This window comes from Pristis pectinata, chromosome 12 (genome assembly GCF_009764475.1).
Source record: "Pristis pectinata isolate sPriPec2 chromosome 12, sPriPec2.1.pri, whole genome shotgun sequence".
Taxonomy (NCBI): domain Eukaryota; kingdom Metazoa; phylum Chordata; class Chondrichthyes; order Rhinopristiformes; family Pristidae; genus Pristis; species Pristis pectinata.
In genome coordinates, this window is record NC_067416.1 from 22,887,685 (window position 1) to 22,901,201 (window position 13,517).

General features: G+C 43.9%; 1 protein-coding gene across 5 annotated transcripts in view; it reads right to left on the reverse strand.

The window, feature by feature from the left end:
- Positions 1-1,741: 1,741 nt before the first annotated feature.
- c12h10orf90 (chromosome 12 C10orf90 homolog) overlaps positions 1,742-13,517 on the reverse strand; it is a 139,664-nt gene continuing 127,888 nt past the window's right edge. For 4 of the 5 annotated variants that reach the window (XM_052027885.1, XM_052027886.1, XM_052027883.1 and 1 more), the window contains 3 exons: positions 13,104-13,167; positions 4,191-4,290; positions 1,742-3,438 (listed from right to left, as the gene is read on the reverse strand). In XM_052027885.1, the coding sequence (XP_051883845.1) occupies positions 3,406-3,438; positions 4,191-4,290; positions 13,104-13,167 (197 nt within the window). In that variant the 3' untranslated portion in view covers positions 1,742-3,405. Of the gene's footprint in view, positions 3,439-4,190; positions 4,291-11,558; positions 11,980-13,103; positions 13,168-13,517 lie in introns of those variants that run through there. The other variant, XM_052027887.1, reaches the window with a different exon arrangement.

Genomic DNA, 13,517 nt, shown 5'->3' on the forward strand with positions numbered 1-13,517 from the left:
TTCCACTTGCCATTTATGTTTGATATCATTTTCTATTATAAGTTTCTGTGAACATGCCAACACTTTTGAAATTCATTCCCATTTCAGGTAAACGACATTCATAATATGTGTTAAGCTGCTGGCATTGCTGCATACCCTTCCATGCCTTGTTAGAGGTTGATTATCTCATGTGCATCATGTGAGCATGCCCAAGGTTAATCTTGATGGAGTGATGTTTTATTCAAAGGTTATAGCCTCATTGCTATGGACTTCATGATTGATCCTAGGAGATGCAGAGGAGTATGAGGGATGCTGGAGGCTGTGATGGAAAATCCACTGCCCGTGCCCATCATCGAAGATCTCCCTTCCCCCAAGATGTTGGTAAGGCCACATTTGGAGTACTGGGTACAGTTCTGGTCACCCTGCTTTCGGAAGGATGGCGTTAAACTGAAAAGGTACAAAAAACATTTAGCAGGAATGGAGGGCCTGGGTTATAAGGAGAGGGTGGATAGGCTAGAACCTTTTTCCCTACAGCATAGGAGACTGAGGGATGACCTTATAGAGATTTATAAATCATGAGGGGCATAGCTAAGATGAAATGTCAAAGTCTTTTCCCCAGGGGAGGAAAGTCCAAAACCAGAAGGGATAGGTTTAAAATGAAAGGGGCAAAATTTAAAAAGGACCTGAGGAGCAACTATTTCACACAGAGGGTGGTGAATATATGGAACAAGCTGCCAGAGGAAGTGGTAGAGGCGGGCACAATTGCTACATTTAAAAGGCATTTGGACAGTTACATGGATAGGAAAGGTTTCAAGGAATATGGACCAAATGCAGGCAAATGCAAGTAAACTAACTCAGTTAGGCAACTTGGGCAGCATGGACAAGTTGAGCCAAAGGGCCCGTTTCTGTGCTGTCTAGCTCTATGACTCTATGAGGATCCCAAATAAGTCTATGCTTTTCCAGATGAGAGTAGATCCGATTCCTGAAACTCTTCTCCAATAATTTCCATTCCACTGGCCTATAATTTTCTGGTTTGTCTCTACTGTCCTTCTTAAATAGAGGAACAACATTGGTTATTCTCCAGTCCTCTGGGGCCTCACCTGTGGCTAAAGAGGATACAAAGGTCTCTGTCAAGGCCCCAGCAATCTCCTCACTTCCTCTCTCAATAATCCCCATGAAGCCCTGGGGGACTTATCCATATTAATGTCCTTCAAAAGACCCAACACCTCCATGTTGTTCTCACTATTCGCCATGTCCATCTCCTCAGTGAACACCAATAAGAAGTACTCATTTAGTATCATACCCACTTCCTCTAGCTTCAGGTATAACTTCCTTCTTTGTCTTTGAGTGGTCCTACCCGCTCCCTAGCTACTTTCTTATTTTTAATGTATGTATAACATGCCTTGAGATTCTCCTTATTCCTACTTGCCAAGGAAATTATTACTTCACTCTATCTGTACTAAGAGAGTCATGTAAATGAGTATGTGCTTAATGAACAGAAAGCGAGCAAGTGCAAGGTTTACTAATGGAGAAAGGATAGTTTTCTCAAATTTTAATGCTAATGTCTTATACATTAACAGCAAAATGTTTCCTCACTAAGGGAAGAAGAATTGGCTAAGACTCTATTTGCCAAGAAACATGGTATATGCCATTTTGCATTGTCCTAGTCTATAATAATTTACAATTACAAATGTGGTGGAATAAAACAACATTTTATTCATTGAAACAATGGAACTGTTCTATGTACAGCCAGCCTGCCAAACTCAGTAGAACAATCCTTTTGAATCATCTTTCATTTGCAAGAATAATACATAATATAGATACAGTATGCTGTGACAGATGTTTCATTAGATAAAGGAAAACAAATACAATCTATTCATATAGTGGGTGACTGATCTAAATGCAAGAAAGAAATGAAAGTTGGAAGTTCATCAAGATTTAGTCCCATTTAATATCATTAATAAAATGTAACAATTTACCCTGATATTGGACAACCTTTGAATTCAATACATTCAAATAGATAATGAAATTGGTGATTCATATTGATTAGTTGGGCAATTTCAAACTACCTTGTCAAATACAGTAAATAGATAACTTAAAATTGCACATCATGAATACTAAATGTGAACCTGCCTTGTCATTTATAATTTGCGACACTAAATTTCAGTTAAAATATCTACAATTACTAATAATTATTGCACCAGGTCATTACAAAATGAGTAAAAATTAGCAGCACTGCTTTAGCACATGAACTCAAATACACAAGATTTCAAAATGGTTTGAATTTTTTTAAGCAAAGCTGCACGTATTTTTTCAAAATGTAAGAAGTATAGCAAAATCAAAAGATTTATCCTTGGCCAGGTTATTGCTTATTTTTGGAAGGATTTCTATCTATATGTCATATCATTCCTCCTATTTTACAATAATTTTTTTCTGGGGCCTGCTTAGGTTTAAAAGCTTCATATAAATCACCACTGCTGGAGTGCATTGGGCCAGAAGGGTAATTTCTACCATTTCCTCTTACTGTGTCTCCACATTTATCTGTTTGCATGGTTGTTCAAGATGCCATAAGATACTCCTAAATTCTACTGGTCTATTTTTTTTCTCAATATGCTAATTCACTATAAAAGTGAAGCCAGTCCGCACATGTATTGGAGACAAGTACAGAATTCAAAGTGCAGAGTAGTAAAGCCCCTTCCACAATAATTACGTTTGTAATATTTCTGTTTGAGATTTTGGATCAGAATGAGAGATTTTTGGATCTTTGCCTGAAATTAACTACATGCAAGAGAACTGAACCTATTCCTGTCTGAGGAGAGGACAATAGTCCAGCTTGTGCCTTGGTTTACAACCAAACGGGAGCTACCAACAGGGGTTGAATGTAAATATAATGCTTGCACCACAATATTTAAGCTTCATATATTTTGATAATATTTGCTTTTATATTAATATACTGTGGAAATATTCTATAGACCTAATTCTTCAAGCATTTAGTTAGATATTTATGTATTAGTGGGTTAGGGAGAACACCCAGGAATTTTCAATCTAGCTCTGAGAAAAACAAGAAATAAGTTCAGGTTTGTTGTCCTTATCAATATCTGTGGTTGAACTTCATTCCAATGGATGATTCATTCCAAACAATGAAACCCCTGAACTACTAAACATGCATTATTCCTAATGGAATTGTAGTTACATCTAATGCACCAATGGACTTAGATGCAAGTGCTTCTCAATAATAACGAACAAACATTTCTCAAAATGTGAAACTCTAAGAAAACTCATGAAAAATTAAATCAATCACCGATGGTTTAAAACTTGAAATGGTGGAGTTTCATACATTAGCATCTTATAAATTGCAATAGCTTCGATTATATGATTTCTCTGGTAGCCTTAGTAAAAGTTCTTCATGATGCTTCCTGAAAATTGTCATTGTTTTTGCAGTATTTGGTCAAGCAATTTCTGGAAAGAATGAGAATAAATTAACACCACTGAAAAAATTAATACCTCTAATGGAACACAGGTCGATAGGGTTGTTAAGAAGGCGTATGGAGTGTTGGCCTTCATTAGTCGGGGTATTGAGTTCAAGAGCCGTGAGGTGATGTTGCAGCTCAATAGAACTCTGGTTAGACCACACTTGGAGTATTGTGTTCAGTTCTGGTCGCCTCATTATAGGAAGGTTGTGGAAGCTTTAGAGAGGGTGCAGAGGAGATTTACCAGGATGTTGCCTGGATTGGAGAGCATGTCTTTTGAGGATAGGTTGAGTGAGCTAGGGCTTTTCTCTTTGGAGAGAAGGAGGATGAGAAGTGACTTGATAGAGGTGTACAAGATGGGAAGAGGCATAGATTGAGTGGACATTCAGAAACTTTTTCCCAGGGCGACAATGGCTAACACGAGGGGACATAATTTTAGAGTGATTGGAGAAGGTACAAAGGGGATGTCAGGGCTAAGTTTTTTACACAGAGAGTGGTGGGTGCATGGGACGCACTTCCGGCAGAGGTTGTGGGGGCAGATACATTAGGGACATTTAAGAGACTCTTAGATAGACACATGAATGATAGAGAAGTGGGGAGCTATTTGGGAGGGAAAGGTTAGATAGATCTCAGAGCAGGATAAAATGTCGGCACAACATTGTGGGCCGAAGGGCCTGTACTGTGCTGTAGTATTAATATTTAAATGGATGTGTATGAATAATTCTCCCTTGGTTATAATACCTTTTTGAAAACCATAGCTCGCAATCGATTTGTTTGAGAAACAACTTTCTTCTTCTCTTCCTCTTTTTTCTTTTTCACCTCCGGCAGCTTGTTATAAATCCTGTCATACAATTTTGAAATGAAAGCAGTCATTAGGAGTTATCAATCTTTATGCATTGTATACTATATAAAAAAGGTATTTGAGTTCTACAGGCAGAAGTTATATATCACTGGGAAATGAGAGCAAGTAAATGGACTGAGCATCAGGGCTTCATTTTAATATGATGCAGTTTATTGAGGTCATGATCATAATTGAACATTTTCTCTACTCCACCATTATCATAATTCATTCTAATATTTTTTCTTCTATAAAATCCTTGTTTTCTTCTTGTAATGCATTTGACTTGCTCCTCTTCCAAGAAACTCCTAAACACACTTTTGCTCTGTATGTACATCTCATTAACAATGATTCCCCACACACCAGCCCCTCCAGTGCTCCAATGCAGCACATTCTCATTCTCATTCTAAGGTTGTAAAAAAGATATTGCATTTATGTGGGGAATTCCATGGTTTCGGGACATCCCAGACTTCTCCCCTCTTTTGGAAAATTGCTTGTTTTCAGATTATTCATAAAGGGATTGCATCTTCAGTTTGGATTTATTTGCACACTCTGGTTACCCATTAGCTGCATTAATGTAATCAGTATTAATCGGTAATGAAATAGTGTAATTAATATACTATTGTAGCAACTCACCGCACTGGCATCGAACCGGCTCCCAACATCGCGAACGTCATCGGAGGCCCCGATCCAAGAAGGCATGGGGCCCTCCTTCTTCCCCATCGTCGGGCTAGGAAAGCCCGCGCGCGGGAAGGTCAGGTAACCTGCACATGACGTCAGCGCGGGAACTGTAGTTTTCGGATATTAAAGGGGCACCGTGCCCCTGTTGTTCATTCGACTCCTGATTTCAAACCAGCGACTCTGTGTCTTCATTTCGTAGTGTGTAGCTGGCCGCTACATTGGTGACCCCGACGGGCCCCAACGTTTTTGGACCCATGATGTCTGCACAACAAGAGGTATAGGCAGTAGCCCTTAAACTGCCCACCTTTTGGACCCTCAAGCCCTGTGTCTGGTTTGACGAGGCCGAGGCCCTGTTCCAGATTCGCCAGATCACCAGGGATGACACCAATTACTACTACGTGGTGAGCGCCCTCGACCAAGACACCGCAGCCCAGGTCGAGGACTTCATCCAGGCGCCCCCGGAGGAGGAGAAGTACGATAAGTTCAAGACTCTCCTTCTCGAGACTTTCGGCCTTTCCTGACGCGAACAGGCCTCCCGCCTCCTCCACCTCAATGGGTTGGGTGACAGACCCCCCTCTGCGCTCATGAACTAGATGTTGGCCCTGGCGGACGGGCACAAACCCTGCCTGATGTTTGAGCAGGCCTTCCTGGAGCAGTTACCCGACGACATCCACCTGCTCCTGGCGGATGCCAATTTCAACGACCCCCGGAAGGTTGCCGCCCGGGTGGATGTCCTTTGGCGGGCGAGAAAGGAGAGCGGGCCGTCCGTCGAGCGCGTTGCCATGCCACATACTCAGTGGCCCAGCAGGCCAGACCTGGCAATCGAATGCACCCCACCCGCCACCAGGCCTGAGACACCGACTGACCAATGGTGTTTCTACCACCAGCGGTGGGGCACAGACACCCGCAGATGCCGGCCACCATGCAGGTTTCTGGGAAACGCCAGAGCCAGCCGCTCTGGGATGGCCTCTTGCATGTGTGGGACAGGCGTTCTGGATGTCGGTTCCTAGTGGACACCGGAGCCGAAGTCAGCGTCATGCCTCCCAACAGCCACGAGACTCGCAACTGCACACCAGGACCCGCCCTCAAGAGTCGCCAACGGCAGCGCCATTCGGACCTTTGGCACCTGTTTGGTACACCACCAGTCCAGCACCTGCAACTTTACTTGGAAGTTCATCCTGGCCGCCGTCGCGCAAGCACTCCTTGGGGCAGACTTCCTTCACGCTCACAGTCTGCTGGTTGACCTGCGGGGTAAGCGTTTGGTACATGCCAGGACCTTCCAAACATTCTCGTTGGGTGAGGCCAAGCTACCGGCCCCACGCTTCGACTCCGTCACCATGTCGACCAACAAGTTCGCCAGGGTCCTGGCAGAGTTCCCATCCGTACTAACGCCTCAGTTCTCCACCACCTTGCCCAAGAATGGCGTCCAGCTTCACATCCCCACCCAGGGCCCTCCCCTCCATGCCCGCGCCCGGCGGCTACCCCCGGACAAGCTCCGCCTCGTGAAAGAGGAATTCAAAAATATGGAGGAGTTGCGGATCATCTGCAGGTCGGACAGCCCATGGGCCTCTCCCCTACATATGGTCCCCAAGGCAGCCAGAGGCTGGCGACCCTGTGGCAATTACCAACGCCTCAACGATATTACTACCCCAGACCGGTACCCCGTGCCACATATTCAGGACTTCGCTGCCAACCTGCACGGGCGGTCCATTTTTTCCAAGGTCGACCTCATCCGCGGGTATCACCAGATCCCGGTGCATCCAGATGACGTTCCGAAGATGGCGCTGATCACACCTTTCGGCCTCTTTGAATTCATCTGGATGCCCTTTGGCCTCAAGAACGCTGCTCAGTCCTTCCAATGGCTGATGGACGTGGTCGGGTGCGACCTTGACTTCGTCTTCATATACCTCAATGACATCTTGATCGCCAGCAGCAGCCGCCAGGAAGATTTCACGCACCTCCACCAACTCTTTTCTCACCTGAGGGATTTTGGCCTGACCGTCAACCCAGCCAAATGCCAGTTCAGGCTTGAGACAATCGATTTCCTGGGCCACCGGATCGACAAACACGGCGCCACATCCCTGCCTGCAAAGGTCAACGCCATCCGCCATTTCGCCAGACCCACCTCCATCAAGGGCCTGCAGGAATTCCTCGGTATGGTAAACTTTTATCACCAGTTCATACCATCCGTGGCCCGCATCATGTGCCCGTTGTTTGCTCTCCTGTCAGGCGGAAGCAAGGACATTGGTCGGAAGAGGCTCACACCGCGTTTGTTGAAACCAAGCAGGCCTTGGCGGACGCGGTCATGTTGGTGCATCCTCGTACGGATGTCCCGACTGCCCTCACGATCGACACCTCCAGCACAGCGGTCGGAGGCGTTCTAGAGCAGCTTATCGAAGGGCGTTGGCAACCGCTGGCATTCTTCAGCAGGCACCTTCGACCACCAGAGCTCAAATAAAGCGCCTTCGACCACGAGCTGTTGGCGTTGTACCTGGCCATCAGACACTTCTGATACTTCTTGGAGGGCAGGCCGTTTATACAGCTTTCACTGACCACAAGCCATTGACCTTCGCCTTCAACAAGGTCTCAGATCCCTGCCCAGCACGGCAGCAGCGGCACTTGTCATACATCTCAGAGTTCACCACTGACGTCTGCCATCTGTCTGGGAAAGAGAACATGGTCGCGGATGCACTGTCACGACCCACCATCCAAGTTTTGTCCGGGGGGTGGATTTCAGCGCCTTGGCGGAGGAACAGCGAACGGACATGGAGATGCCCAGCTATCGCACCGCAGTCTCGGGCCTGCAACTGCAAGACCTACTGGTAGGCCCCGGTGAGCGCACCCTGCTCTATGATATCTCCACAGGTAGACCCCACCCCATCGTCCCAGCTGCCTGGTGCCAATGGGTGTTTGATGTCATCCACGGCCTTGCACACCCATCCATCTAGACTACTGTCCGGATGGTGTCCGACAAGTTCGTCTGGCATGGCCTGCGTAAACATGTTTCCGAATGGGCCCGGTCCTGCACACACTGCCAGACCTCAAAAGTACAGCAGCATGTCAAGGCCCCCCTGCAGGATTTTCAACCTACCCGCCGGAGGTTTGACCATATCCATGTCGACCTGGTCGGCCCCCTCCCAGTCTCCCGAGGAGCGCGGTACCTCCTCATGACTGTAGACCGCTTTACCCGCTGGCCTGAAGCCATTACCCTCGCAGACACCTCCACCCAGTCTTGCACACGGGCCCGTTTGTCCACTTGGGTGGCCTGTTTCGGTGTCCCGGCACATATCACCTCAGACAGGGGAGCTCAATTCACCTCCGGCCTGTGGTCTGCCATTGGCCGACTTGTGGGGTTCCCGGATCCACCTCACCACCGCCTATCACCCGCAATCCAATGGGCTGGTGGAGAGGTTCCATTGACACCTGAAGTCGGCACTCATGGCCCACCTTAAGGGGCCCAGCTGGGTAGACGAACTCCCCTGGGTCCTGCTGGGGATACGTACCGTGCCAAAAGGGGAACTGCATGCCTCGTCTGCGGAGATGGTCTACGGAACACCCTTAGTCGTCCCAGGCAAGTTCCTACCAGCCCCTCAGGGGCCAGAGGAAGAACCTGCCGCAGCGCTCAACCGGCTGCGCAAGCGGCTTGGAAACCTGGCCCCGATTCCCACCTCATGGCACGGACAGGTCCCGGCCCATATGCCGACTTCCGTCCAAGACTGTAAGTTTGTCTTCGTCAGGAGGGGTACGCACCGAACACCGCTGCAGTGGCCATAGTAAGGGCCATTCTGGGTTGTCAGGAACAATGGATCTAGGCTCGTGCTGGACATTGGGGGGCGTGAGGAGGTTTTTACAATTGACCGGCTGAAGCCAGCACATTTAGACTTGGACCAACCCGTGGTGGTCCAGTGAGCACGACACAGGGGCAGGCCACCCAAGTCATAGTTTATTTAATTCTGGTTTTCACGATGGTATCGTCGGTTCTTGGGGGTGGGGGGGGGGCGTTATGTAGCGACTCACAGCACCAGCATTGAACCGGCTCCCGACATCGTGAACATCGTCGGAGGTCCCGATCCAAGATGGTGTGGGTCCCTCCTTCTTCCCCATCGTCGGGCTAGGAAAGCCCGTGCGCGGGAAAGTCAGGTGACCCGCACGTGACGTCAGCGCGGGAAGTTTTTGGATATTAAAGGGGCACTGCGCCCCTGTTGTTCATTGGACTCCTGATTTCAAACCAGCGACTCTGTGTCTTCATTTCGTAGTGTGTAGCTGGCCTCTACACTATAATATTATGTGAGTTCATGTGATTAAAAATCTTTTTTCTGTATTGACATGATAATGTTTTAACAATGAGTTCATATGTAGATTTAAACCTTGCATAGTATTTAAAAATAAACAATATTACTGTGCAGTCACTCCAGTCATAACAGCAGCAGCTCAGCGTGAAGTTAGAAATATGTGAGATTCACTGGACCATGCATGGCTGAGGGGGAAGGAGTGCTTTGCGGTAAAGGGTTCCAGACTAGCTCCAGGACTACCTTGGCCAACAATATTGGCCTATAATATGGGGCAATTGTGAGCCCCACTCAGGAAAATTTGGGCCAATGTGACGTGCATGGAAGAAGTGTGTGTAAATTTCTATGTAATCCAGTTAGTGAATTCATCAAAATATTTTGACATGTGTCCTAATGCCCTTTACTGAAGTGTTCAATAGTAGATTGGTAGATGGATAATTAAAGTCGAACATTAGCAAGAAGAAAAGCATACTTATCAGGGATATAGGAATCGATTCCAAGATGTGGATTATAAAGCTGCTTGCTTTCAGTGGAGTATGTTCTGTCCTTAAATTCGGTGACTTTCCAAATAACTACGTACTCAGCAATTAATTTAAACCTAAATTGACCTTAATTTTATCCTTAACCAGAAATGTAAATTATTTATGTCAATTGTTTTTCAATTGATACAGAAAATAAAACAAACTTTGGGGTGATTTACAAGGTAATAATTTCAACAAAAACTTTAAGTAACACTGTGCTTTGTATGATACTCAGAACCAAATTATAGCACAGGAATTTAAGCTTTGTACCTTTTACCATCCATAATGTCCGTTGCTTCAGCTGTATTTGTTATTCTGCACTGCAATGCAGCATTCATACCAAAGGATAATTTGTAGTCAATTTGTGGAATGCTCAACAAACTCTATACAATACATAATGTTATTACAGTCCATGAAACAAAATGCGATTCCTTGGAGAAATCAATGGACTAGATTTTTAAACGCCTGGCATTGAAAGTGTGGGAGGAGGGTGGGACATGGATTAAAATTCACTCTCATGGGATTTATGTGAAAAAAAAGTAAATAAACACAAAATTTATTTTATTTTCAACTCAGGTTTCTTGGCGTGTCCAGATGACATGGCTTAGTCTTACATAAAATTGCGATAAAGACTGTTTTCTAAGAAGGCCTGTATATAGTATTGGTCTTCTTCAGGGAAGATGTTAGTGCATTTGAAGCAATTCAGAGAAGATTTACTAGACTAATACTGAGAAAAGGTGGGTGATCGAAGGAGGAAATTTTTGGAAGGCTAGGCTAGGCTTGTATCTGCTGCAGTTTAGAAGAGTGAGAAGGAATGATTGAAACATATAAGATCCTGAGGAGACATGACAGGGTGGATGTGCAGAGGACGTTTCCTGTTGTGGAAGAAAAGGTAGAACTAGGGGATCACTGGGTAAAAGCAAAGGGCCTCCCATCTGAGATAATGAAGAAGTGAAATATTTCCTCTGTCACGGATCTTTGGAACTCTCTTCCTCTAAGGTCAATGGATATTTTTAAGGCAGAGGCAGGTAAATAATTAATAAGCAAGAATGTTAAAGGTTACCACTGGTAGATGGGAAGTTGAGGTTACAATCAGATCAGCCACCTGCTTAAACAATGGAGCAGGCTTGAGGACCCAGAGAGCCTATACTTGCTCCTAGTTCATAGGTTCCTAATGCTTCACCTTTGAAATTATAAACCTTATTTTTTTCAAGCATCTCTTATCAAAAAAACACTAATACATCACAAGATGAAACTACTGACCCAGTTGTTGAAGACCCAGCAGTCAGTGTTGAAGAAGTATTGTTTCCTGTTCACCAAGCTGACATTTTCTCACAAAGCTTCTGTGGGCTTTCTATCACTGATTTTCTCTAATCAAATATCTGTTCCAATGCACACTGTCTTAATAACATCTTTGGCACGTGAGAGCAGGACATAAAATAGTGAAGCTCTTTAACCCATTGGATTGAGAAATCCTAATGTCAATTTACAGAGTTTTTAAAACAGCATTATAAATTAGATTTAAATCACATATGGAAAACAAATTTCTCTGCAGTTCCCCAATTTCACATAATTGCCTGAAGTTTTACAGGCAGGACTTTGTGTCTTAAGAAATTTAAAGAAATACAATAGAGGACCAGGTTCAACTATTTGTCTTAGTTTTTTATTCTTGACATTGATGTAGTGTCTTAATGATGTCATGCAATTTAAAATGTTATACCTAAGAGCTTGCATTTCACTACCTGAATATTAACTGCTGAATAGTGCCAAGGCTCTGAAAAGGCAAAGGTCTCCATCCTGCCTCCATGATTATCTCTATCATTTACATCATATAGATGAATAATATATTTCAAAATAGAAAACAGGTAAAGCAACATTAATATAATGACACACAACACACTGTTCTATCATAACAATTTAGGCCATCGTCATTAAACTTCTCAGAACAATTTACATCACTGGAAACTAAACAGAAAGGCAGACCAAGCATTTATTTGATATTCACGAGGATTAATTTCAACACACACTAAGATCTGCTTATTCAGGCTGCTGGTCTGTACAGCTTTGGACTATAGAAAATACAGTTCCAGTTTACAGGATTTTGCTAGAGGATTACACGTTTCCATTCCTGAAGACATCAGCTATATCCAGGGATTCTCCCAAAGGAAAGGGAACTGAGGTCAGATCTGGAGCATTCTCATCTGATAAAAATGAGATGGAGGGATTCAAAGGTAACTCTTGTTCTTACTCCTCCCTTAATTTGAGAAGGTCCCCATTAGAAAGAACAATTAATATGTCAACCAAGTACTGAATCCAGCTATCCAGCTCAGATTGAAACATCTCAAAAAGGAAAGCAACAAGGTTATAAAGCCAAGTAGGAATATTCTTATTTTTGGAACCAATTTGGACACTGTTGTAAAAGAGGAGTCAGTAGTCCTAAGACCAACTGTCCTGCCATGGACAAGTGATCCATACCTGTGCTGTGTTAGATTAGGTGAACAGTCTGAACACAAAAATACAGGTGATTTCAGGTTAGTTTCTAGACATGCATATTTTTGACATTCAGCTTGTGAGGGTTACAGAATCAAAGCTTTTCATTCTTTCCATCAGCTGTTCCAACCTTTTTGTCACATTTTGACACAGCATATTGCAGACAGAAAACAAGCAAATAATATTTTGGTTCAAATAAACAGACTGGATAAAATGTAACTTTTGAGGAAGTTTGACAAAATTTTAAAAAGTATACATGGTTTAAAAAATATGTAAATGAGTTTCCATCAAAATGAGACATACACTGTCACTGCTGTGTATAATATGTAATTAGTTTCTTGTTGTTCAACAGAAGTTTCAAGATATAAAACATCTTCCAAAGGTGGATTAGATTGGTGTACATGTGGTGGATTTGGTTAAGGGTAAGACTCACTACAAGACAGTTGCTTACATTTAATTTTCTTAGCAAAAGCTAAAGCAAATTTATGTGGACTATATTTCTTTACAGAGTTCTGTTCAAAAGGTTTGTTGATTTCAGATCCGGGAGCATAGGTCAGTACTCAAAAGCCATGCTGTTTCTGGCAACTGATTTTATGATGTAAATCATGGTCTTCAGTCACTAAAATGAATGACTCCACATTAAGAAATGTAAAAATATATTGTTGAGTTGCCAACCCTTCAAAATACACTTCCATGAGCAAAACCCTTTACCAGGAATAGAACCTCAGAAGATCTGGTCATTGTTAAGCTGAATGGATAGTTTTCACAAAGAAATTGTGCTCAATTAAGTTGTCATTACAAATTTGAAAACTTTTTAAGAATAATTTCAAATTACCTTTTGGATCTCATCTGCATTTCCTTCTCTGGAATCATCCTCTCCTTTGGTTTGTATAGATTATCTAAAAATGGAGAGATGCATGCTTGATAAAAATGCCATGTTTAATCAGATTTTATACAATCGTACAATTTGAAAAATGAAACTACAAATTCTGTTCAATGATTGTTTACGAACCAAAGGTCGTTGTCACTCAACAACAACAAATGGGCAACACGGTAGCATAGCGGTTAGCACGACGCTATTACAGTGCCAGCGATTGGAGTTTGATTCCCATTGCTGTCTGTAAGGAGTTTATACGTTCTCCCGTGTCTGCGTGGGTTTCCTCCGGGTGCTCCGGTTTCCTCCCACATTACAAAGACGTACTGGTAGGTTAATTTGGGTTTAAAATGGGCGACGCGGACTCATTGGGCC